General features: G+C 37.4%; 2 protein-coding genes across 4 annotated transcripts; both read right to left on the bottom strand.

Annotated features, from left to right (window-relative positions):
* Window positions 9,325–11,856, bottom strand: LOC109225168 (60S ribosomal protein L35a-3). Its single transcript, XM_019389754.1, has 5 exons — window positions 11,747–11,856; window positions 11,608–11,643; window positions 11,275–11,503; window positions 11,141–11,183; window positions 9,325–9,634 (listed from the first exon to the last, which is right to left on the bottom strand). The coding sequence occupies exons 1-4, from the start codon at window positions 11,776–11,778 to the stop codon at window positions 11,142–11,144; spliced, it is 339 nt and encodes a 112-aa protein (XP_019245299.1). The 5' UTR covers window positions 11,779–11,856; the 3' UTR covers window positions 9,325–9,634; window position 11,141.
* LOC109225165 (proline transporter 1-like) lies at window positions 19,947–24,757 on the bottom strand. 3 transcript variants are annotated; one of them, XM_019389749.1, is made up of 7 exons: window positions 24,504–24,757; window positions 22,727–22,951; window positions 22,503–22,597; window positions 21,934–22,123; window positions 21,356–21,480; window positions 20,999–21,214; window positions 19,947–20,414 (listed from the first exon to the last, which is right to left on the bottom strand). In XM_019389749.1, exons 1-7 carry the CDS (start codon window positions 24,604–24,606, stop codon window positions 20,037–20,039), a joined length of 1,332 nt encoding a protein of 443 aa, XP_019245294.1. In that variant the 5' UTR covers window positions 24,607–24,757; the 3' UTR covers window positions 19,947–20,036. The 3 variants fall into 3 exon arrangements, with proteins under 3 accessions (XP_019245294.1, XP_019245295.1, XP_019245296.1); XM_019389750.1 differs by having other exon boundaries at window positions 24,514–24,601; XM_019389751.1 differs by lacking the exon at window positions 24,504–24,757 and adding an exon at window positions 24,101–24,221.

Below are 24,871 nucleotides of genomic sequence, written 5' to 3'. Positions count from 1 at the left end.
CCACATATCTCAATTAAAATAGCAATCAAGCTTAGAATGTGATGAATGAAATGAAACTTTTTAGTACTTTAATTTCTTCGGCTTATAATTTGTTTAGTAAAATGTTAAGTAGAAGGAGAAATGTTAGAAAAAAAAATGTTTTTAGGTGTCAAGATTAGAGATAAAAGAAGATTAAAAAAAATTAGAGATAAAAGCATGTTCAATTTCATAACAAGGTGATGTTAAGCGAAAATATAGTAATCGTTCGATCCAACAACATATTCAGTATATTTTTCTAGTGTGAGATCAGACCTTATCATTATCTCAGGGAGGTAGAGATGGTATTTTCCGTGAGTACGTTTGACCCAATCTAACAAATAGTTCAATGTGTAAGTTAATTAGAATATAATTAAAATCTAGTACATTTCCATGCATTTTCCTAGTCAATGGAGAAAAATACAACTGCCGAATAAACAAGAAAAAGTGGTCCATATATGGTGTGAAAGTAGGGGATTAGACAACCTGGTCAACCATTAAGTTGGTTCATCTACGGCAAATTCAAGAAAGGATCAACTCTAATTTAGTGAAAATAAACCAAACTTGAAAATTAAATTCTTTTGCTTTTCATGAAATAAAACCATTTAGAGCTATATTCTGTTGTTGTTTATAACCCATTTAAGAGAGAAGCTCTCCTACCAGAAATTTCTTTATTCTCGAAGCCGAGAAAGTCAAGCCGAGTCACTAGTAAGCCTTTTTATGTGTCGAGTTGAATATGAATAAATGAATACAACCTTAACTAGAAAAATCAACCTGCACCTCTGAGTTGAGGCTGATGGCGGCATAGAACATCAATACATAACCAGTAATTAAGAGCGAATGGAATTCATTCATTCCACCATATTCCTTTACGGTGTAACACGACACGTTGTTTGTTTTGGTGCATTTGTAACACCATGTGTGATGATATGAAATTGAATTGGTTTTATCCAAGTAAACGAATATGCATTTACAATGGCAGTTTTTGGTTGTTGGTGACAGCAATTGGTTCCTATACGAAGTAATAGTGTCCAACCCTCATCTCATTTTTGAACGTGGACATTGTTTTCAAAAGAAGAAAAACACTTCCAATTTGTTCTATGTTTCTCTTACCAAAAGGCTTTTGATCATGTTCTTTTGCTTACCACGTGTTCCGTATCGCTTTAAGGTCCCGACTAATCCAGATTTCTCAAGGGAAAGCGTTATAAATAAGAAATTCACTCACAAAACTCGAATTCAAAACCTCTAATTAAGGGTTGTAAAATTCTTATCCATCTACCACAAACCTTTGACATATGCTGGCTAGATGCTTGTTCGACCAGTTCTTCTTTGTGTATTTCCTCTATTAAGGATAAGTTCAATGAAACCCAAACAAAGTTACCATGATCTGAAACACTTTATTGAAAATAATTGGACGGGGTTCTCATAAACTCATGGAATTTTCACAAAGAGATCAAGACATCAAATTATGTCTTTTTCAAGTCCGATCGTTCTTCCTCAAGATCAGTTTGGAGTGCCACCGGATACTTCTTAATAATCAAATACTTCAAGAAGAAGATCCAAACAATGATCAACTTTTATGGAGATCAAATATATCCTACGGAGGTCCGTACCATCCTACGTTCGTCGAAATAATACGCTGAAACAACCCTCAAATCACAAAGAATTTCTATTATATAGAAAAACCATGATGGTTGACCGAGGGCAAAACTGTCATTTAGCTCAATCCTAAAAGTTGTTTGTTGCGTCTGCTCACGCAGTGCTCACTCCAGTCCTTTTTTTTCCCGTTCATTCTTCTTCCTATCTGTAATTTTTTCCCCTCTTTGTCTGTTTAGCTTATTCTATGCTTCATCAAGACTAATCACGTGAAAAATTTGCAAAAAAAAAACTACGAGGTAGGTGAATATGCAAAGCTATTGGGTCTTTTCATGAATGAGCAGTGTGTTTATCCCTTCAAACTGAACAACTCTGATATTTGCTTTCTGAGGCTTTTGAGGTGGGGCCCTCGGTGGAATTGAAAAAAACTTTTGTCAATTACCCTTCTGGAGTTGTGCCATCTCTTCATTAATTTCTCTCCCTCATTCAACGTTGTTCATAATTGCCCTTTTCCTCCTATAGGTGAACACGTATTATTCTTTGATTCAGTATTTTCTCTTTGACGGACTATTGCAGATTTGAGTATTATGACGACAAGTAGATAAAAATGAGACCATAAGTTCACTTTAAAATGCCTAGACGCTACACCTGAAGTGGTAGTACTAGGTGAGTTTCTTGAAGCTCTGATAAATAATGTACTAAGTTTTCTCACTTGATTCTTGTGGTGGTGTCAAATTTTCTGGAGATTTGACTAATCAGCTTGTGTACACTATGTTTCGACTAACCCTTCTGCTATATAAATCTGAAAAAGGAGATTAAGTATGGGGAGAAACCTTACAAATTCAAAAATGGGCCCATTAGGCAGAGTCCATCATGTGTTTGGTAATATGATCGAAACAAAAATCCTTACAGAAAATGATTAAAGCAGAAGAGTTTCATATTCCTGTGCTTGTCATCAGCCTTACTGAGTTCAACTAGCATTATTAAGGTAGACATTTTTTAACTCATTCAGATTAATGGACCTATCCACAACTGTTCAATTGATTCTTTCTTTCTCTTTTTCTTTCTTTCTTTTGGGATAAGGGTGAACTTAGTTTTTTATTTGTGTGTAGCTGCATACACTTTGCCAGTATGAGTAGGAACAGGGGTGGATCAACTGATCTCGTGGCCTAAAGCGAAATCATATTGAGAGCCCCTTAAATTTATTTTATAAAATTTGTGCACTAACAAAAAAAAATTGCTTTCTAAACAACAAATTAGTCATTTAACACACACACACACACAAAAAAAAAACTAGGAAGAAGAGCACAAAGAATAAATTGATGGATTATCAGCGTTGAGGTCCAGAACTTGACGTGAACATTTTGATTTGGCTATCATCACAAATAAGAAAAAGAAATGAACGTACATAACATAATCTTTTAAGTTTTGAGCATTGACAGTGTCAAAATTATTTACACCTTCTGATTAATTTAAACGGTAATTGTAGTCCATTCCATTAGGTAGCACTCATTGGTGAATATCTAGAATAAATTGTAAATAACCTAATATAATATGTTGAATTATACTAAAAAAACTGGTGCATGAATAATTTCGTGTTCATGGAGTTTCATAGAAGATTGTAAGTAGCACTCTTGCTAATACTTTATTGAGAGCGCCTTTTTGAGATTGTAATTATATTAAAGTTTCAAAATTTTTGAGTTTCTAATAATATGACTCATATTTTTTTAGACAACAATTTTTAAATGACAACCTAACATAAATTGGGACGAAAGGAATATGCAATTCGAATTTCTAAATGCACTTTTTTGTTTGACACAATTTAAAATGCTTACGAAAAAGAAAAGAACAAGCACAAGTATAAATATGAATTAGGAAGACAAGATTAAAAGGAAACTTGTATTGCCAAGAAATCAAATTCTTATACGCATTTCACTACAGTAAGCGTTCACTATACTCTCCTTTTCTTTGATTTTTTTTGGTCAGCATGAATTACAAAGTTTACAATTCTTTTTACCTTTTTTCCTCTAAAGAATTCAATATTTTTTTAATATCTTTAAACCATAAAGTTAATTTTAAGAAATTTTGGGGCCCCTAGAATTTGGGGGCCTCAAGCCAATGCTTTGCTTGCTTTGGCCTCAAGCCGGCCCTGAGTAGGAACAAAAGTTCTGAAACCTTCACTGAGGAATCTATTTCATTATCCGATTTTATAGCTAATGGTCTTTTAAAGATATTTTCAGCAATTTTTTTCCATCGGCTTTGTGTCTTTTTCTTTAGTATCAATGCAAAGTTCAATAATTTGCAAGACGAATCAAGGGGACTCAAATTTGTCTGTATTTAAAATGATGGTGTTTATGAGCATATGGTTTGGTATTGATAAATAGTTTTTTCTGTTAGACATATAGTAATATTTATATAGTCTTAGTTGTTTTGCCGAGCAATAAGTACTAAATACTAAATCTAGGCTAATTGCGAGCAACAAATTATTTGCAAGGAAATTGCCAAACATGTGAAGATAGACTGTTGTCTTCTGATTAATACTATGAGCGAAGAATTATTTGCTAGGCAACTGCCAAACATGCGAGGATAGACTGTTGTCTTCCGATGGACAGGTATGCACCTTGAAATATTCTTCTAATGTTCAAAGTTTAGGGATGCTTCCATAGTTAAGATCTTATATTACCGATGATGATATATATAAAAGCTCATTATAATAAAGATATATGCATATGTGTATCAGTATACTGCTATTTAAGATAAGATTGCACCACCACGCAAACAGGAGTCCTTAAGAAGTTGTTATGGGTGCTTTGTTTAAGTTTCAAGAAGATGATTATTTTGTGGTGACAACTGATCATTTAGTATCACCAAAATTGAAAAGGCTGATCATTTTTTCAGCAACAACTCATTTGGTACTTAGAGATGTTCATATTATTATGTAAGAAGTTGAACTATAAGGGTGTATAAATCAGTGGTTCAAAGTACAAGGCCTACATGCAATACAAAATACATTGAGAAACTTCTCGTTAACTTTGTAATGGAGCCAGAAACATATTGCTAAAAAAAGGAGATAAAGAGAAATTTACATTGGTTTTAATAGTTCGCATCATAAAGTTCTAGCATAAACCTTTTCAATGATGGCTAGAGCAGGAATGTCTAAGATTCCAAACATTTGGTAATTTTATTAGAAAAATTTGAGATTAATAAACTTTTGTACTATTTTGTTGAATCTATCTTGATAAACACAAATTAGTGGATCCTTCGTTTATTTAGAGATTATATTAAGGTGATTGTGAGGAAGATGAAAGTGTTTATTTACCCTACTGTTTTTTATTCTTGATTTGTTGCATTAGTAGTGGAATTTTTTTGTTGGTATCCTTGTCCTTAATATTAGCAATGGAGGTATTAATTTCTTTAGGTTACTCTGATCAAAGAATAGTATTATTAAGTTGCTCTATGTTTAGCATAGTAGGGGGCATAAATTCCTTCTTTTATCGTCTTCTTGAGCTAAGCATTAAGGTATATAGATGAGAAGGACCTTTGAAGGCAAAAAAGAATTACAACCAGTTTAAGTTCATACTTGTTGTCTCACATTGTCTCCTCTCAGCTTTCTAATATTTACTGTGGAGCATTCTTTTGTTTTATGGAGTTGTTGAATTGCTAAACTTCATTTGAGTTATAGGTATATATCTGTATGTCACTTGAACTAACTAAAAATTCTTATACCCATAATCTAATTCACTTTGTATCTTATTAACAATTTTTAAAAAGTAAACCTTGAAGCTATATCTCAAAGCTTGGTTATATGTATTGTAATGGTTTTTTTTCTCTCTCTTCACATTTGAAACTTCATGTTGGAGGCTGATTTGAAAGAGAAAGCATCTTAACATTAATCTATTGGAGAGGACTGCACTGACCAACTCAAGCAAATATGTTGGTGAAAATGTATGCTTAAGATGCTACATGTGCCTAGAGGAAGCTGAAGCCATCATTTCGTAAAGTAATTGGATTTTTATCGAGCAAACGGTAAATTTGCCTTTGCTTGTCAACTATAGTGCATGTTTCAAGGATTATTTAAACCTAAATTGCTGATGCGTGGTGCTCTAAAATAAGTTATCTTAAGTTGGACAAGAAAAGTAAAGAACATCTCAAAGATGTGTAGAATACAATTTCAACCTGCATATTTTAGGTGTTTGGAACGAAAGAAACATAGATGTTTTAGAAATAAAGAAAATGCTGTCCACACACTCGAACACATATATTTGTTTGTGGTTGTCTTCAACCAAAATAAAAGATGTATACAATATGAATTGCCTTAGACCTCCTACGTGTATTTGTATCCCCTTTATATTCAACAACACTTGGTGCTCTTTTAGTCTTTTGTAATCAATAAAACTTGGCATTTACTTATCAAAAGAGAATCTTTAAAACAAACGGAGAAATATGTAGGGAAAAAAATATCAGAAAGCCATATTTACAACTGATAATTGAAAAATAGCCACGGTTTCAAAAGTAATCGAAATTTAGCCACTTTTCGTGTAAAGATAAAATCCGAACAATAACACTCTTAAAAATCCAGGAAATATTCCAGCATAATATGCTGGGGTTCGAATTTTTTACATATGGGTTTCTAGCATAATATGCTGGAACTTTATAATGTGCTGGAGTTTTATCATAATATGCTGGAAGTTTATATGCAGAAGTTCCATAATCCCGCATATTATGCTGGAAATTTTTGTGTGCAGGAGTTCCATCATAATATGCTGGAAGTAGGAGTGTTCATGGTTCGGTTTGGATCGCTTTTTCCCTAAAAAGAAACCAAACCAAGTAAGTCGGTTTTTCAAATATTAGAACCAAACCAAACCAGTTAAGTCGGTTTTTTCTCAATTCGGTTTATGTCGGGTTTTGTCGGTTTTCGGTTTTTTCGGTTATTTATCGGGTTTTTCTTAAATACAAGACATACACTACTAAACACATATTCCGGCGACCACCACATTTTCAACGTAACAATATTAAATCAATTGCCCTTTGAGAAATCTATTATTTACCAAGATATATTGATGATAATTGAATCAAATAGTGATGCATAATTTAAGGACTCAATTAAAAATATATTATTTTTAACACGAAATGGATTCTTACACTTAACAAAAGAAAACTACCAATCAAACTAGAATGTAAAGGTAAAGAACTATGCTAAAAGTGCAAACTATTAACATTTACCATAAAATTTTTGGAACATTGAATATATATATATATATATGCGTAATAATAAATTTGAAATAGCTACTCCTATAGTCGGTTTGGTTCAGTTTTTTTTTGATTAAAATCAAAACCAAACCAAATTTGATCGGGTTTTAATATTCAAAACCAAAACCAAACCAAACCAAAAAGTATCGGTTCTTTCGGTCGGTTTGGTTTGGTTTTCGGTTTGGTTCGGTTTTTCGGGTTTTTATGAACACCCCTAGCTGGAAGTTTACACGCATGAGCTCTATAATGCAGCATATTATGCTGTAACTTTCCGTGTTTTAACAAAATAGTGCTATTTTTCAATGACTTCGCAAACACTGACTATTTTTCAACTACCAGTCTGATAACTGACTAGCCCGTGTTATTTTTTCAAACAAGTCAACTGCATTGGACCCGTGCTCTGCACGGGCTTGCCTCATCTAGTTATTTATATAAAGGATTATAAAATTGCATCACAAATGGCTCTATAACATTTCATTGATTTAATTTTGCTATTTATAGCCATATTAAGTTCCATTTATTTCACAAATGGCCAGATTTACACCTTTTGGTTATAATTGCATTGATTTTGCAATTATAGCCCACGTACACATCACTGCATGATTTTACCAGAAATTGGTCCCTTATATTTTTAAAATATTGAATAATTATTTTGAAGCACTTCTATGCATGAAAATTATTTTTCTCATTGTTAATTATTTTATAAAATAATTTTTATTCAATTATTTGGGTATTTAACAAATAGCCTTNAATGGGTATAGTTGAAATTCATTGAAAATATATAGATAAGTCAATATACAAAATTTGAGGAAGATTGGAGGTGATTTGGAATGGTTTTGTATCAAAATTCGTAATTAAATCGAGTTCAAAAAAGTCTTCTGCGACACATGTATCAAACATGTATCACGCATGTATCTCACACACAGGTATACATGAATATACATATGATACACAATTGATACAAATATGATACATATGTGATACACAAATGATACACAGTGTGATACACATATCATTTTTTTTCATGTTCAGCTTTTACTTCGAATTTTCAATTCAAACCACCTCAAAACTTCACAAAATCATCCCAAAACTGAGATTCAAGCTCCTTAAGTTGTGCCCAATCTATTCTAATAACACCCACTCAAAACAAAGCAAAAATTTGATATTTTTTTGCTACAAATAGCTAATTGGCTAATTTGGCTAATATTAGTAATATTTTATCAATTGGCCAATTTTTGTAATGAGCTACTTATAAATGGACATAGCTGGTAATTTCCCAAATAAAATTGTACTCATAATTATTTATCAATAAAATTATTTTTCTTCTAAAAATTGAATGGGGTTTGATGTATTTACCCTTTTCGTTATTAACGTCTTTCTACACTAGTGGGGCTAAATTAAAGTTCTAGAACTTTGCCTCTCCTATGAAGTTATGAGTTTTACTGCTTTCTTTAGTATAAGAGTACCCTTTTCCTTTTTCTCCAGCAAGTTGTTCACCCAAGTTAACTCAACTAGTGGCTCCAACCTTTACAACCTCCCTTTTTTGTGCGGAAATACATTTTGCTTTTCAAAGAAATGATAACGTGTTGAATTCCATAATCTGCAAACAAGGGCAGCCAGAGGATAAAGCCACTAAAGCGGTGGCTTTAGGCCACAAAATTTTCGGGGCCCCAATTGTTGTTTGGCAATTCTTATTTGATATCCGATATTTAATTTGGGACATTGATTAATTCAAATTCGTACCGTGTAAAATTTATTAAAGTGGAAACTGTTCCTTATAAGGAATTTTTTTCGTTCCAAATACTGAAACCGAATACTTCCGATTAAAGAAGGAGATATGCTATCCATCCCACCACAACTCTTCTCGTGAGGTCCCAAATCTTTTGAAGAAAATATTAAGTATTTCAAAGTAGAAAAGTAAAATATTTATATATACAAAGGATTACATTAATCATTAGAAAATAACTAATACACTATTAAACTCTATTTTTTTTCTTCAGGTTTTCATCATTGCAACAAGTATATTGAAACATCAAAAAATTCTTTTAATATAAAGTTATCAACTTCTTGAATCATGTTCTATTACATAAGATCATACTGCACATGAGAGATTAAATGGTTTATGCAAAAAAAAAATTAAGTAATTTTATTCTCAAAAAGCTAGAAAAATCTACTTCAACTAAAAATATATATGATTTTTTTAAAAGGGCCGCACAATAAAGTTTGGCTTTAGGCCAGCAAACTTATTGAGTCGCCCCTGTCCGCAAGTCTAGCACCCTAAAGTTATTTCAATGGCTTTGGAAATAAGAAAAGTTGATCAAGTACATAAGTTGTGATGTACTATAAAAAAGGACTGAGAAACCCAAGATTTCTCAGCTGAAAACATTCTTTTCTACATTTGGAACCTAAGATAAAGTCCAATACAGCAGAAGAGCAGTATTAGGACAGAAGATTTGCCAATAATTAATTCAACATCAAACTCATCTCAACATTAAAACCAGGGAAAGCATTCATTTGGGAAAAGCAAACACTAACACATGTTGGAAATATCAAGATTTTTAGGACAACCAATACCAAATAGTCGTACATAGAAACTCCAAGAACAAAATTAGACAACATCTACTCAGATGTTCACTTCTTGGAATTTCTCAGGAAACGATAAACTTAACAATTTATGTCCAACTACTTAAAAAAGATTCAAATCCTTGATCACTAAATGACCTTGATCAGATGGACGTAAGGCCTCCCAAGCAAGCACCAACACAATATCGTGCTGCAAGAGTAAATAAAAATCACATCACCAACTTCGCATAACGTCAACAGGTAAGATAAATAAGAAGGAAATCGTAAATGACACTCATACAGCACAACATCAAAGTAACAACAAACTGATGTCGCAATGATAGGATATTTTGAACAGGCTAGAACATCTAATAATCATAGCATCATTATCATGACAAAGTAAAAGATGAAATCCATCTACAACCTGCGCTCAGTTTAAATGCTACATGTGTGGTACTCAGATGATGCCAAAAACAATTTTAATGCCATATCTATAGCAAATTGCATGGCTCTATTAGAACACGCTTCCCTTTCCACGTTGCCCAAACATAGGTTTGCAATTATTTATCTGCTTAAAGCTTATGCACATATCTTTATTGAAATGTGTTCCTCAGAAGAATGGAAGTTAGAACTAATTTCTGCTGGAACTAAAGTCAATAAAGACCCTGTAATTAACCGGGAACAGGAGACATGACCATCATTTTACATGTGAGCATTAGTTTTTCACAACTTCTGCATGCACACAGTAAACACAGGTTACAAATGTTTCCTGAAGCAGGGAAAAAGACACCATAGAGTGAAAAACTAATGCTCTATAGTGTCTTTTTCCCTGCTTTAGGAAACATTGAAGTATATTAAAAGATCTCTGTTTCACGCACTTTTTGGGCGTAAGAAAAATACCAGCATGTATAGATGCTTGGCATTTCGTGAGTGTTAACTGCAGTTGAGTGCCATACTTTGAGCAAATTGTTCAGGCCATCTTGGCATGTAAATGCAATGTTGTCAAAGGCGAAAAGCTCTAAAATGCGTTGCAGGTCTATTCGGGCTTTAAACGCAAAGCGCAACTAAAGTGTGCCCTTTAGTAAAAAAAGGAGTAATGAAGGAAAAAATAAAAATATATATGTAATTCTCTAAAATGCGTTGCAGGTCTATTCGGGCTTTAATCGCAAAGCGCAATTAAAGTGTGCCCTTAAGTAAAAAAAGATGCAACGAAGGAAAAAATAAAAATATATATGTAATTCGAGAAAATAATAACAAATTTATTCATAATGTTTTCCGTAACAGCTAATACACTTATTTGCCAAGTATATTTGTTGTTTAGTGCCGCTTGATTCAAGATAGAACTCAAGGAGAATGTCGTATATGCCTTAATGCCCTGCCTTAAGGCGGAAGGCTGAGCTTTTCTGAGCTTCAGGGATTAAGCGCGCCTTAAATGAGCCTTTGACAACAAAGTGTTATGAACGATCTTTCAATTTATCAGGTAAAAGTATTCAATGTTTTAATACTGCAATTGTCCGACGATCTTACGCTAACACAAAACAAAACAAAAAATCAATTCTTACGAATTTTTAGACCAATTATAAAACCATACAAAATGATTCTTTATTCATTAATCTATATCCTATAGCAGGGCAATTCAGACAAATGCAGAAACAAGTAGCACACTAATAACTGCATAACATAGCATAATAAACGATTTAAATAAAAAATAGAGTACCTTATATGTTGCTTGGGTACATGAAAACTCTAACCTTAGATCCCTGCAATCATTACAAAAAACATATTTACAAAATTTTCCAAACACAAATTTAATTATAAAAAAGTAAAATTAGCAATGAGGTCAATATGTACCATGGATTTAGGTGGCAGATTGGACTTGAATTTAGCTCTAACGACACCACTGTTACCATGTGGCCTACAAACTTTACCCCAAATACAACGATAATGTGAATTATTCTTCTTAGTTTTGGCCTTGTAAATATAAGCCATACGCTTTCCTAAGTACCAATCCACTTCTTCTTTAGTGTTCACTCCCTCGATCTGAATCAATGACGTGCTTGGATATTGATTCGACTTCGACCTTAAAATCACAAATATTTTTTTCCAAGAAAATCAATTCGTGCCCAAAATTAATTGAAAAACATAAGTTAAAGACATAAACTAAATGAAAAAAATTAACTTTACCTTTTGTATCCAAGAACGGTACCTCTAACATAGAGCCTGCGAGAAGAAAGGAGAAAAGGGAAAGTAAGAATGTGATTTTTACAGAGGATTTTATGAAAAGGAGATGGAGATTGTAGTTGAAAATGAGAGAGTATTATACCTTACACGCTCTCCTTGGCGTCCCTTCACCATTGTCGACTGTGGAGCTGCACAACTGAGGAATTTGCCGGCAAGAAAGCTAAGCTAAAACCCTAGAATGCAGTAGAAGAGAGTAATTTATATTATTGGGTGGGGCTAGTATTTGGTTGAACAACGGGTGGGTTTGAGGCCCAGTTATAAATTATTGGGCTCGACAATGATTTTGGGTCCAATTGAGAAGAAGAAGGTCAATGGTAGAAATGACACCAGATAGCCATTTTAAAGGGCTGCTATTTAGGAATTAATCAGTGTATCCTGAATTTAAGTTTTTCAGTTAAATTTTTCGGGACAAAATATTCTAAAGTTAAGATTTTAATTCAAAAATTTCAGAACAAAATAAGTACCGACTATTCTCTTTGAATAGTATTCCTAAAATTGGCTGTTTGTGCACCTACCCCGTAAAAATGCCGTGGTTGGCCAGTTTTTGAGCTTCTTTCTTATAGTTTGCGACCACTTGAAATGAAATTCAAATACCCAATTTTTAATGTGAAAAATAAAATTTAAATAAAAATACCCCTAGGTAGAACATGAAAAAACTCTAACATAATGTACTGGAGTTCGAAACTCACTACAGGCGAAGCTCCAACATATTGTGTTAGAGTCAGTTAAATCATCTGATGTCTGCATGTGAAAGGTATAGAACTCATGCACGGTCATATAAATATCCAAGGTTTATTTAGAAATAATTTAACTTTAAAATTCTTATTTTACTATTAATGATATAATTTATGATCATATAAATATTTATGGCTTATTTTAAACGAAAAATTTCTAAACAAATTCTTTTTTAAATTTCTTGCTCAATCAGACACAACCACATAAATTGGAACATAGGCGGTATAATTGAATTCCAGAAGGGAAGATATTGGAATCTTGTACCTTTAGGATGAAAGAGTTACCACTCGGATCTATATTACTTGGAAAGTTGGCTATACAACCTTCCCTATGGTTTATACTAGTCGTACTTTTTACCTCCACAGTTTTTAACATTTATGTACATCTCTTTTATATTGTGCTGTGAAGAATTTCAAAAATAAAATAAAATTTGTTTCCTTCATCAATGGTCCAAAAAATAATTGCAATTTTCATCTATGACAGCTTCATTTGCCTTACCACTGTGTCAATTGGTGTCACATATGGGAAAAGTAAAAGGATTTATTCTTCCAATTTGTTGCGTTTAATTTATTTTTGCACATTTCCTCAAGCACGGCACCTTGTCTAGTCCGTATTGTATACGGGTGGAACCGGACTCATGGTACGCCCCGATCTCCGGTAAGATAAGCCGAGCTCGAAACATGCTGATATGGGACCGAAATCGAGACAAGGGCCTCATCGAGTCGGAGTCCGGAGGCATGACGCCCACCCTCAGAAATATCGGGGTCGTAGTCTAGTATTGATCCTAGCCCTGAACGACCTCGAAGAACATTATCGGGCAATATCAAGCACGACCAACGGAAGGCCGTGATATCCGTGACCGGACGGATATCACGACGAGGATCTCGGCACATATCGATGGGGAACCGGCAATCAGTTGATCAGAAGATTTTTTACCGTTTATAGATTTGTACCTAGAGTAGGACTCCCCTACTATATAAAGGGGGTTTGATAATTAATTCCAGACATTGTAACATGTATTCCAAAGCAATATATTATTATTTTCTCTGTTATTATCTCTTTCTTTTGTTCATTAATACTGGCCATAGCAAGCCTGGATCGAGGGTTAATATTTCAGTAAGGCTAAAACTATCCTCCTCGTGTGATTTGAACTCATTTTATCTTTGTTTATTCAATCTGAATCAATTTATCGCTTTGTATCAAATTAATCTGCGTATCCTTAAAACCATTTACATATTTAATTATTATCCGATTTTGATGGCCCACTCACAATATGTATAGGACCGGGAGATACCGAATATGTTATAAAAGAAGTCCACGAAGGCGCCTGCGGAAACCATTCGGCCATTCGGGCACCGAATTATTAGTTCGAAAAATAATCAGAGCCGGCTACTACTGGATCGACATAGAAAAGGACGCTAAGGAATTCGTACGAAAATGCGACGGATGTTAGAGGCACACTCCGATGATTCATCAACTCGGGGAGCTGCTGCATTCGGCCTTATCACCCTGGCCGTTCTTGAAATGGGGGATGGACATCGTCGGCCCCCTGCAATGGGCACCCGGTAAGGCTCAATTTATGTTATTTATGACTGACTATTTTTCTAAATGGGCAGAAGCCCAGGAATTTGAGAAAGTCAAGGAGAAGGAAGTTATTGATTTCATCTGGGACCACATAATATGCCGGTTCGGAATGCCGGTTGAGATCGTGTGCGACAAAGGGAAGCAGTTCATCAGCAGCAAAGTGAGCAAGTTTTTCGAGGACCATAAGATCAAAAAAGAATACTATCGACACTCTATCACCCTAGTGGGAACTGGAAAGCGGAGTCCACGAACAAAACCATACTCCAAAACCTCAAAAAGAGGTTGACCGACGCCAAAGGAAAATGGAAAGAAATCTTGCCCAAGTCTCTAAGATCGGTCGAAGTGGGAGAACTGAGTCTTGGGTTTTGATATACCACCAAAGAATCGAACGATGAGGCCATGAGTACAAGACTGGAACTTTTAGACGAAAGGCGCGAGGCCGCCCACGTCTGGTTGGCCGCCCAAAAACAACGGATCAAAAGGTATTACAATCGGAGAGCCAACCTTCGACACTTCAATGTCTGGGATTTGGTGTTAAGGAAGGTCACACTAAACACCCGGAACCCGAACGAAGGGAAGTTGGGGCAGAACTGGGAAGGTCCGTATCAAATTATCGAGATCATCGGAAAAGGATCGGACAAACTCGGAGCAATGAGCGGTGAGCGACTACCGAACAACTGGAACGTAACTCACTTGAAACAATACTACTGCTAAGGTACGACCCCATTCATTTCTTTTCTTTATATATTGGACTAACACTTGCAGGTAATGGTCAAGGAATGATACAACTTTTAGGCAGGAAAGCACGCGTTGCACTCCTTTTCCCTTGAACCGGTTTTGTCCAAATGGGTTTTCCGGCAAGGTTTTAAACGAGGCAACAGTGGATCGTGCTAACTTAGAATTGAAGAACGGCTATGCACCAGTGTCAAATATCACATCAACAGTATCCAAGGCTTCTCTAAAGTTCGACCTCGAATATTGAGGGGCATCACCTTCGGATAATGATTTTACCAAGGAAAGAAACTTTGTGGTCGAACAGTTTAGGCTCGGTGGATAGGAGTTACTGTAAGGGCCAAATGGTCAAATGAACCGTGCCCACATAGACCACCCAAGCCATAACACGGAGCTTGTACAGGTTTGCAACCTTGTATATTGCGCACAGAAATGAAAGAAAGTTTCTACCTTGCAGATAAATATGTTGTCTCTAAAGAAAATTACTACATTCTGTTCCCTAAAAGACATCGAGCCCAAGGGCCACCTCTATCCGGATCCAAGGGATCACCCTCGCTCGGGGAATGTCGTCCAAGGCAAGTTTGGACGGCCAGGGCTATCGAAGCCCGGGAGCACAAAAGTCTACTAAGCAGTGCCCAAACTTAAAGGCTACGGCCGCCCCATTCGGGGACTGTTGTCCTGGGCAAGCCCGGGCGGCTCGGGTATCGAAGCCAGGGGTAGAAGGCCTACTTGGAAATACCCGAACCTAAAATACTACAACCATCTTAGAACTGCTCGGAGATGTTCGAGATCCGTAACCATAACATAAGGCCTTCAAAATTTCTAAACCGGTTCAAAGGCTGCCCTCGGCAAAATTGTAATCTAAAAAGTTCTAAGTAAACACTTCAGGGAAAACTTCCGGTCATACCAAGCTCCCACGAGTCCTAAGCAAAACGATATCAAGAACAGGCCTTGTTCGAACCTCCGAACAAAACCTAAATATTATGAGCTAAGGCATTCGAAAACTTTTGAAGTCATAAGGAAAAAAGTAAAAAAGAAACAAGATCGGATATTGTCGAAGGGATATATATATATAGGCGAACGACCTCAACAAAAACAAAAGAAAACTTTACAAGGCACCTAAACAGCCTGGTCCTCACCGTAGCTCGCCTCATCATCGGGACCATTGGGTCCTCTTCGCCCCCGGATCCACCGGAACCCTCAAAGTCTTCTTCGTCCTTGGGGTATGCCAACTTCTTGGCCTCGGCCTCGGCCTCGGCCTCGAGCCCCTTAGCATTTTCGATCTCGACCGATAAATCAAAACCTCGGGCATGAACTTCCTTGAGGGCCTCCCTTCGGACTGCCACTTCACATATTCAACGATATCTTTCAGGCGGTCCTAGGCTGCCTCAGCATCAGATTTGTACTGGGCCACCATCTCATCGGCATCGGCCCTGGTTATTTCAGCCACTGACTTGGCTGCTTTAAGCTCCTTGGCGAGGGTATTCCGATCGCCAATAGCCGAGCCCAATTGAGACTGGAGCTCCTCGATTTTTTGGGATCGAACCTCAACTTTCTCCCTCATTGCTCGAAGTTGAGCCTCCGCCGAGGTTAATTGCACCCCGTCAGTCTCCTTTTTCGAGGCTAAGCAATACATCTTGCCCTTCTACTCTTCGGCCTCGACCTTGATTACATCCATCTTGGCCCGGAGTTGGTCGATCCGATCAATCTTATGTTGGACCTGCGGGTTCTGACCATTAGTCAGCGTGTCTAGCTTATCATCACTAACTTCAAAGATTTTTACCTGTTCCACCAGGTCGGCGTGTTCTTTCTAAGCCACATCTAACTCGACTCGAAGGCTCTTAGCCTTTCCTTCACGTTGCTCGCTGAGAAGTTTGTACATGTCTCTCTTCTCAGCAAGCTCTTTGACTTCGGCTTTGAGTTGGCTCAGCTCATCCCGATACCAGAGGAAGGTTTCACGGTGAAGCACCGAGTCCTGCAAATATGAGAAGAAATATTAAGCTCATCAAGAACTAAAGCTGAAAAATGAAAAAGATTGGCAACACTGTACCCGGTTCAGTGCCTGTTGTGCTTCATTGAACAGGCATGATGCATCCACCTCGCTCATTTTTTCCTGGTCTTCGTCAGTTACTAGGCACCGAAGGTAACTAGCTACCCCAACAGTGGCAGAAAGAACCCGGGCATCCTCCGGGCATCCTCCGGTGATGATAATTGATCGTTTTCGACCAGGATCCGCACTCGGGGTAGGAAAACGGTTGACCAGTCTCGGGCTCGAGTTAGTCCCACCTTCCTCTGAGGACGAACTCTTCCTCGGCACCTCCAAGTAGCCCAAACCGGTAAAGTCCTCAAGGGCAGATGAGTCTACACTGTCAAAAAAGCTTCGAAGGGGATCGTGTGCTCCATGGACCCCCTAAGTAGATCGCTCCTTCATCGTTTGGTCTTCATCAAACATTGATTCTGTGAATGAAGGCGATCCCATAATGTATATAACATCGGGCGGGGCAGAACCGGCATCTTGAGAGTTCTCGACCCTCACTACTGCATCAGCCTCACAAATTTGAGAGGGATTAGCCTCCGTCATTTTCCCCTCGGCTGTCGCCCGTTCCTCGGGCGCAGATGGCTTGTGGGCCAGAAAGAGATCATCCTCCTCCGGCTCGTCCCTAAGCCGGAGGAGTGAGTTTGAGTCGAGCACTCGGGAGCGGGTGTTCTCCTTTGGCTTACGCACTAGCCTTCTTCGCGGTTTCTTTTTCTCCGAGCTCGGGGAACTCGAAGCCCTCTTTCTTTTCTTCTCCCCGGTCTGCCTCGGAGCAGGAGACTCAACAGGTAGGTCCTCGTCCCCAACCGGAGGCCTAAGCTCAACGGTTTTAGGCAAACCTGTCAAAAAAAGAAAAGAAAATGAGAACACAATACCAGAAGAAGAGGCTCAATACGATTTGCTCGAGAAAGGAGCCTTACCATGGGAACGGGCCTCCCATCAGCTTTTTGAAAGTTTGCGCCATGAGCGCTCAGAATAGGGCATCTGTGCAATGCCCTCAACCCACTCCTTGAGCCGAGGAATGGCTTTCAGAACTCGAGCAAGGGCTGTGCCACAACAAACATCGATGAGAAAAGGAAGATAAAGCATAAAATCAACGCTTGAAGGGAGTTTGTACTTACGTGATACGTTCCACCTCTCGGGGAACGACCTCCACTCGGCAGCTACGAGGTCGACGGTCCTCACCCGGACAAAACGTCCTTGCCAACCCCGATCCCGGTCCTTGTCGATTCTCGAGAGCGGGGCTTTGCTGGCCCGACGTACAAGCTTTATCAGTCTCCCCCCAGAAGATTCAGGGACTGTACAAGCATAGCAGATGACTAATGGTGAACGAGCACCCATCGATTTTTTTCACGAAGAATTGGAGGAGGATCACAATCCTCCGCAATGATGGATGAATTTGGCCGAGACATACGTTATACCTCCTGCAGAAGTCTAAGATGACTAGGTCCACCGGACCCAATGTAAAGGGATAAGTGTAAACACTTAGAGAGATCCCTCGACATGAGTGGTAATGGCTTCCTCAGAGTCAAGGACCACTATATCTTTGTCGGCCCAGTTACAGTCTTTTCGGACCCTAGGAAGGTCCTCTTCGGTAATCGAGCAGATCTATCTCGACGCCTCCTCACACCGACCCTGTACAGAAGAAGGCTTCTCAACCTTGAAGTCGTCGTTGCCCGAACAACCACCAGGAATAAACATCTTGAAGGGGGGTTCTCCCGTCTGTTCGTCAACAACTATCTCGGGGGCGATCTCCTCGACCTCGGTGGTCGGCTGCGAAGAAGAAGGAGCATCCTTTTAAGGAACGGATTTTGAGGTTTTTGCCATTGTTATGAAGGAAAATCATGGGAAAGAGGGAGAAAGATTGAAAGTTGAAGGATCAGACTTGTTGGCTTGAGTAGTAGATGAGTAAAAGTTTTGCAAAGTACTGAAGAACCTTGAATAACATAGGTAAAAGCGCTAGAGAGTATTGAAATCTTGGAGGTACGAAGGTAGAAGATTTGGTGTAAAGTGAAAAATGAACGAAGGAGGGGGTATTTATAAGAGTTCAGCGACGTTTCGCATCCAGGGACAACCGACCAGCGGCTGACATGCATTTAATGCCATTATGACATGACTGACGAGACGTTTCAATTTTTTGTCATTTCTGACACAGCGTATCAAAGAAGGAATCAGGGAGCTCATGTCGTTTCTCGTCAACTTACTCTCCGAGAAACGAGGGGACTATCTCTATACGGGTGGAACCGGACTCATGGTACGCCCCGGTCTCCAGTAAGATAAGCCAAGCTCGAAACATGCTGACATGGGACCGAAATCAAGACAAGGGCCTCATCAAGTCGGAGTCCGGAGGCATGACGCCTACCCTCGGAAATATCGGGGTCGTGGTCTGGTATCAATCCTAGCCTTGAACGACCTTGAAGAACATTATCGGGCAATCAAGCACGACCAACGGAAGGCCGTGATATCCGAGACCGGCCGGATATCACGACGAGGATCTCGTCACGTATCGATGGGGAACCGGCAATCAGTTGATCAGAATATTTTTTACCTTTTATAGAGTTGTAGCTAGAGTAGGTATCCCCTACTGTATAAAAGGGGTATGATAATTCATGGCAGACATTGTAACACGCATTCTAAAGCAATATATTATTATTTTCTCTGTTATTATCTCTTTATCTTGTTCATCAGTGTTGGCCATAGCAAGCCGGGATTGAGGGTGAATATTTCACTAAGGGTGGAACTATCCTCCTCGCGGGGTTTGAACTCATTTTATCTTTGTTTATTCAATCTAACTCAATTTATCACTTTGTATCAAACGCGTATCCTTAAAACCACTTACAAATTTAATTGTTATCCGATTGAGGATAAACACATATGATTAAAGTGGCTAGTTCAAAATGAAAGTTCCAGTGTTCAAATTATACTGAAGAATAGCTTACAATGCTATGCTTTACTTTCTTGAATGTTTTAGGTGACATTTGGATAATCTTTTTATAAAAGTTTTAAATTCCTTAGGAAAAACAAAATTGTGATTGAATAACAATTACAATTGTATTGGTATTGGATAATTTTCAAAGGTAGAGAAATTTAAGAATGCAACTATTCACTTGCTTGAAACTTGAAATCTTAAATTGAATTTCAGGGTAAAATAATGGTACTCAATATAAATATTTACAATTTACTGAGGATAAAATCAAAAGACCTTATTCTATCAGAATAATTTATATTTACGTACAAATAACCCCCAAAGATGAGAACATTATCCCCTTAACACTAAAAATTAAATTTATAAATCAGCAAAGACATGGTAAGTTTTAGAATCTACTGTAATAAGCTTCAATGCAGCTACAAATGCAGCAACTGCTATACAACTAAAGAAACAAATATTAAGCCAATGCCAACTCTTCTGTAATACAGACAACTTCTTTCTCCTAGCAACAAGGTACATATGATTTGGAAGTATAAATGTAAGTGGAAATACACTAATAGCTCCAGTAAGACTCATAAAATCTCCCAGAAAAGGTAAAAGAGCAGAGAGGAAAGTTGTAATAGCTATATAACCACCTCTAACAACAATTCTGTATCCCAAGTTTTTAATAGCAAGTCCACTCCCTTTAGTTCCATATCTTGTGTCCAAGAACTCGTACGTCGGACTCGCAAATATCTAGAATCATATATAGAATCAACATTCAGTATGCTAAACAAAAGTAGAGATATAGCAGGTATATGCGCGAAGGTAAATCCAGGTTTATAGTCAGTGAGTTCAGAATGAGTCTAGTATATATAGTCAGACCTCTCTATAACAACATCTCTATATAACAACCATTCACTATAAAAGCCAAGTTTTTCTTGGAACCGATTTTTATGTTATGTTATAATATATGCTTTCTATAACAGAACTTCACTATAGCAGTCAAAAAATATCGAAACAAACGAGCCTGTCATAGAGAGGTTTGACTGTACATATATAGTCAAATCTCTCTATAACAACCTCGTTTGTTCTAATATTTTTTGGCTACTATAGTGAAATATTATTATAGAGGAGAGGACATATATTTCAATATAACATAAAAATCAGTTCCAAGAAAAACTTGGCTTTTATAGCGAATGACTGTTATATAGAGATGATGTTATAGAGAGGTCTGACTGTATACACAAGCGTAAATTTTTTGCATATGTACTTATGGATCGAGCAGAGAGCAATAGGTTCAGTTGAACACAGTAAGATAAGAGCAGAGTGATAAGTACATGCAACGCGATGATAGCTTGCAAGAAAGCAGCAATGTTAGCGATTCCCTTCAACCAAACTGGACCGGAAACATTGTTTAGCAAATAGGAAGATGCATTGGATCCATAAGCCCAATATCCAATGTAAGTAACAGCATGCATTGGAACAATGCCTAAAGTAAACTGAAAGTTGAGGGCTTTAATCATGTTCTTGACAACTGGCTCTCTCACAGTAGCCTACAAGAAAGAAGCGAGATTGTGAGAATTAAAAACAACCCACGTCAAGTAATTCACTACTTTTGACTACATGAAAATTAAGTCAGGCTGTTGACGAAAAATTCGCTAAACAAATTAAATTATCAGTTATAGGTCAGTTACCTGTATCTGTGGTAGCATTCCTGTGTTATACGCAAAAACAAGGTTTGCAGCAGCACCAATTGTCGTCCAAATCCTACTACTTTTGGTTCCTGGAACACTGTAGCCTCGAGGAGGTGCCTCAAGTCCTGCAATTCAGGTTATTTAGAAAGGACGAACACACACTAATAGCCTGTTTATTTTGAAAAGTGGTTTTTTCAAAAGTACTTTTGATGAGAAGCAGTTTGTGTTTGGCTAATTTGTTTGAAAAACACTTTTGAGCAGCAATTAGTGTTTGACCAAGCTTTTAGAAACTGTTTTTAAGTATATTTTTGCTTCTCCAAAACTGCTTCTGCTTCTATTCAAAAGCACTTTTTTTTTCCTCTACAAGCTTGGCAAAAAACTTCAACTTTAGAAAAAAAGTAAAAAAAAAAAAAAAAAGTGTTTTTCGCTTGGAGAAGCTTGGCCAAACAGGCTATAAGATGTGATCAATTTTATTTTTTCAACTACAAGGTACAACAAAAAGGAATAATTTTCAATGTGTGCATACGTTGAAAATTGTAATGCATTTGACTCAAGAGATTAAGGAAGCAGAGGCATACCGTCTTTAAGAGACAATGCAATCGCTATACAAACGTACACTAGGCTGAAGAATGTTGAAAACCCAAGCCAAACTCTTAAAGCTGACAAATGAGGGATAGCAATTGCGAAAAAAACACAGGCGAACCCAGCTAGTGCAATGAAGTATGGTAGCTTCATCTGATGGTCATCCCTAAAGAGAATATAGAAAGCCTGCCAATCAAGTTATTGAGAATCATGCCATCAGAAGTTTAAACAAAAAATAAAAAAAGTGAGAAATTCTATACAACAACTGTTACGCCTCAGTCCCAAGCATGTTTGGGTCGGTGATATGAATCCTCACTTCTTTCTTTAAGATCCTTTCATATAAAGCAAGAAGAACAAAGCGATGAAACTTGCATTTATACTTGACAGAACACATTTTCTTTTCATGTCATTTATCCTTGTTTTTTCCTCTCACTGGACCAGGAAAGTTAAAAGGGCAGCTCGGTGCACAAAGCATCCCTCGTTCACGCAGGGTCCGGGGAAGGGTCGCACCCCAAGGGTTTGTTATATAGGCATCCTACCCTGAAAAGTTACAGAAGCAAATTACCTTTAACGCCTGTCCGCCCAAAATGACAAATCCAGTATTTATCAAGAAAAGATTTGCATACTGTAACGCCCAAACAAGCGAATAGGCTGTCCGTCCTGCAGCAGCCAAAATCCCATTTTAAGACCAATGGAATCAAAACCAGATAAGTCAGAAAGGAGAAAAACAATTGAAATTGAAATGGAGAACTTGACTATGTAATTTGATAAGTTTTTAGCAATGCGTACCGTATATGAATCCTGCAAGATCTCTATATCTGATATGCCTCTTTCCTCCGTATTCATGGAGCTTAGCGATAAGAGTACTAGCATATAGCGATATAGCTGATGATAAAATTAGACCAACCACACCACCAATCCAACCTAAAGGAACCATGATTATTCCAGCATATCCGAGAGTTAAAGCACTGTTGACACCAGTGCCCAAAACAATTCCCACCTGAAACCATGAGTCTGCAATTTGCACAACAGGTGAAATGAGCACAGATAAATAATAAATTAGGTCATAGCTTACAGATATTAAATTATACAATTCTCTTCGTTCTTTTAGTACACCTATCAAGGGGATTATGGCATTCAGAGTTTTGCAACGAGCTAAACTTTAGGAAACAACAGGACTCGAATTCAGGGCAGCCCGGTGCACAAAGCATCCCGCGTTCACACAAGGTCCGGGGAAGGGCTGCACCCCAAGGGGCTGTTATGTAGGCAGCCTACCCTGATGCAAGCATCAGTAGCTGATTTACAGCTCGATCCCGTGACTTATACGTCACACAAAGACAACTTGACCAGTGCTCCAAGGTTCCCCTTCAGGACTCGAATTCAGCAAACAGAATTATTTAGTACCTCACAAACATCAGAAACTACAAGACCAGTGCTGATCGCATGGGTAATGATAACACTATATTTGTAAAATTAGTAGCTACTACACCATATTGCTGTATTTTAAAAATGTATTCCCTTTGACCTCGGTTATGCGACATAACTAGGCAACACAGAGGTCATTGACTAGATTTTTTATCAAAAGACTTCTTAACTGAAGAAAAAAGAGATACATTTGAAATTAAGAATGTTAGGCTTAAAACAGTAATCAAGACACTAAGCTAGCTCATGTACATCTTCAAGAGGCTAAAACATCAACTTCTTCAAAATTGCTAAGGTTCTATAACAGCCATGTGAAGTAGCTACTTTTGGCGCCATAATATTCATAAGATTTTCATTACTCCCTGTGAACAACTCTAATGTAAAGAACCTCCCAAACAACGTTACTTGTTTCATTGCAAACTTAGTACATATATGTATATTTCCTCTGTCCCATTTTATGTAACGGTTTTCTTTTTAGTCTGTCGCGAAAAAAGACACATTTCTTTACTCATAAATAGTTTATCTTTAAACTTCCCATTTTACCTTGAATAAGATTATTTATAACCACACAAATAGCTACGACTTGTTTTGACTGCAAATTTCTATGTGGCAGAAGGAGTATTTTTTAGTATCAATGGTTGCGCTCAGTGGCGGAGTTAGGATTTTCAACCATGGCGATTCAAAAAATAAAATAAAAAGTAAATACGCGAATAAGCCAAGGGGATTCATCATCTAACATACATGAAGGGCAACCCGGTGCACTAAGCTCCAGCTATGAGCAGGGTCCACGGAAGGGCCGTACCACAAGGGTGCCTTACCCTGCATTTCTGCAAGAGACTATTTCCACAGCTCGAACGGATGACCTCCTGGTCACATGGCATCAACTTTACCAGTAACGCCAAGGCTCCCCTTCATCATCTAACATACATATACATAATAAACAAATTGACCTTATATACACAGTACAATTTTCTGGTGAAGGGGGTTCGGATGAACCCCTTCCACCCCCTAGCTTCACCCCTGGCTGCGCTCACACATTTTGTACATAATCTAGCATAAATAGAGCATGAAACCCAAATTGGGAATTTAAAGAACAAGGGAGGAAATATAAATTTACAGCATATACAGAAAAAGAGAAAGAGACCATTACTAACTTGGTGAGCAGTATTAGGAATATCCATAGCCAATAATTTGTTATCAGTATGAATTTTTGGGAGAAGGGGTTGGTCCAATGAAATCTTTGACATCTTTCACAGAATCAGAAAGGCTAAGAGCAAAGCAAAATACACTTTACTCTATAGCCTGTTTTACTTTGGCACCTCTCCTCCTTCCTCTGTATTCTTTGAATTCTGCACAGATATAATAAGTTTCTATATTTTGCAGATATATTTTGGAGTGCAACTGTCCCACTTGTTTGTCCCATGATTGGCTAGTAATGGGTGCTTTGTTATGTCGTTATCTTTCACTTTTTCAGTTATTTTGTTTGGGTTAGTATTAAAGATTCGTTCACAG

Source organism: Nicotiana attenuata, chromosome 5 (genome assembly GCF_001879085.1).
Source record: "Nicotiana attenuata strain UT chromosome 5, NIATTr2, whole genome shotgun sequence".
Taxonomy (NCBI): domain Eukaryota; kingdom Viridiplantae; phylum Streptophyta; class Magnoliopsida; order Solanales; family Solanaceae; genus Nicotiana; species Nicotiana attenuata.
The sequence above is the reverse complement of the archived record's forward strand: the minus strand, read 5'-3'. Positions and strand labels throughout refer to the sequence as shown.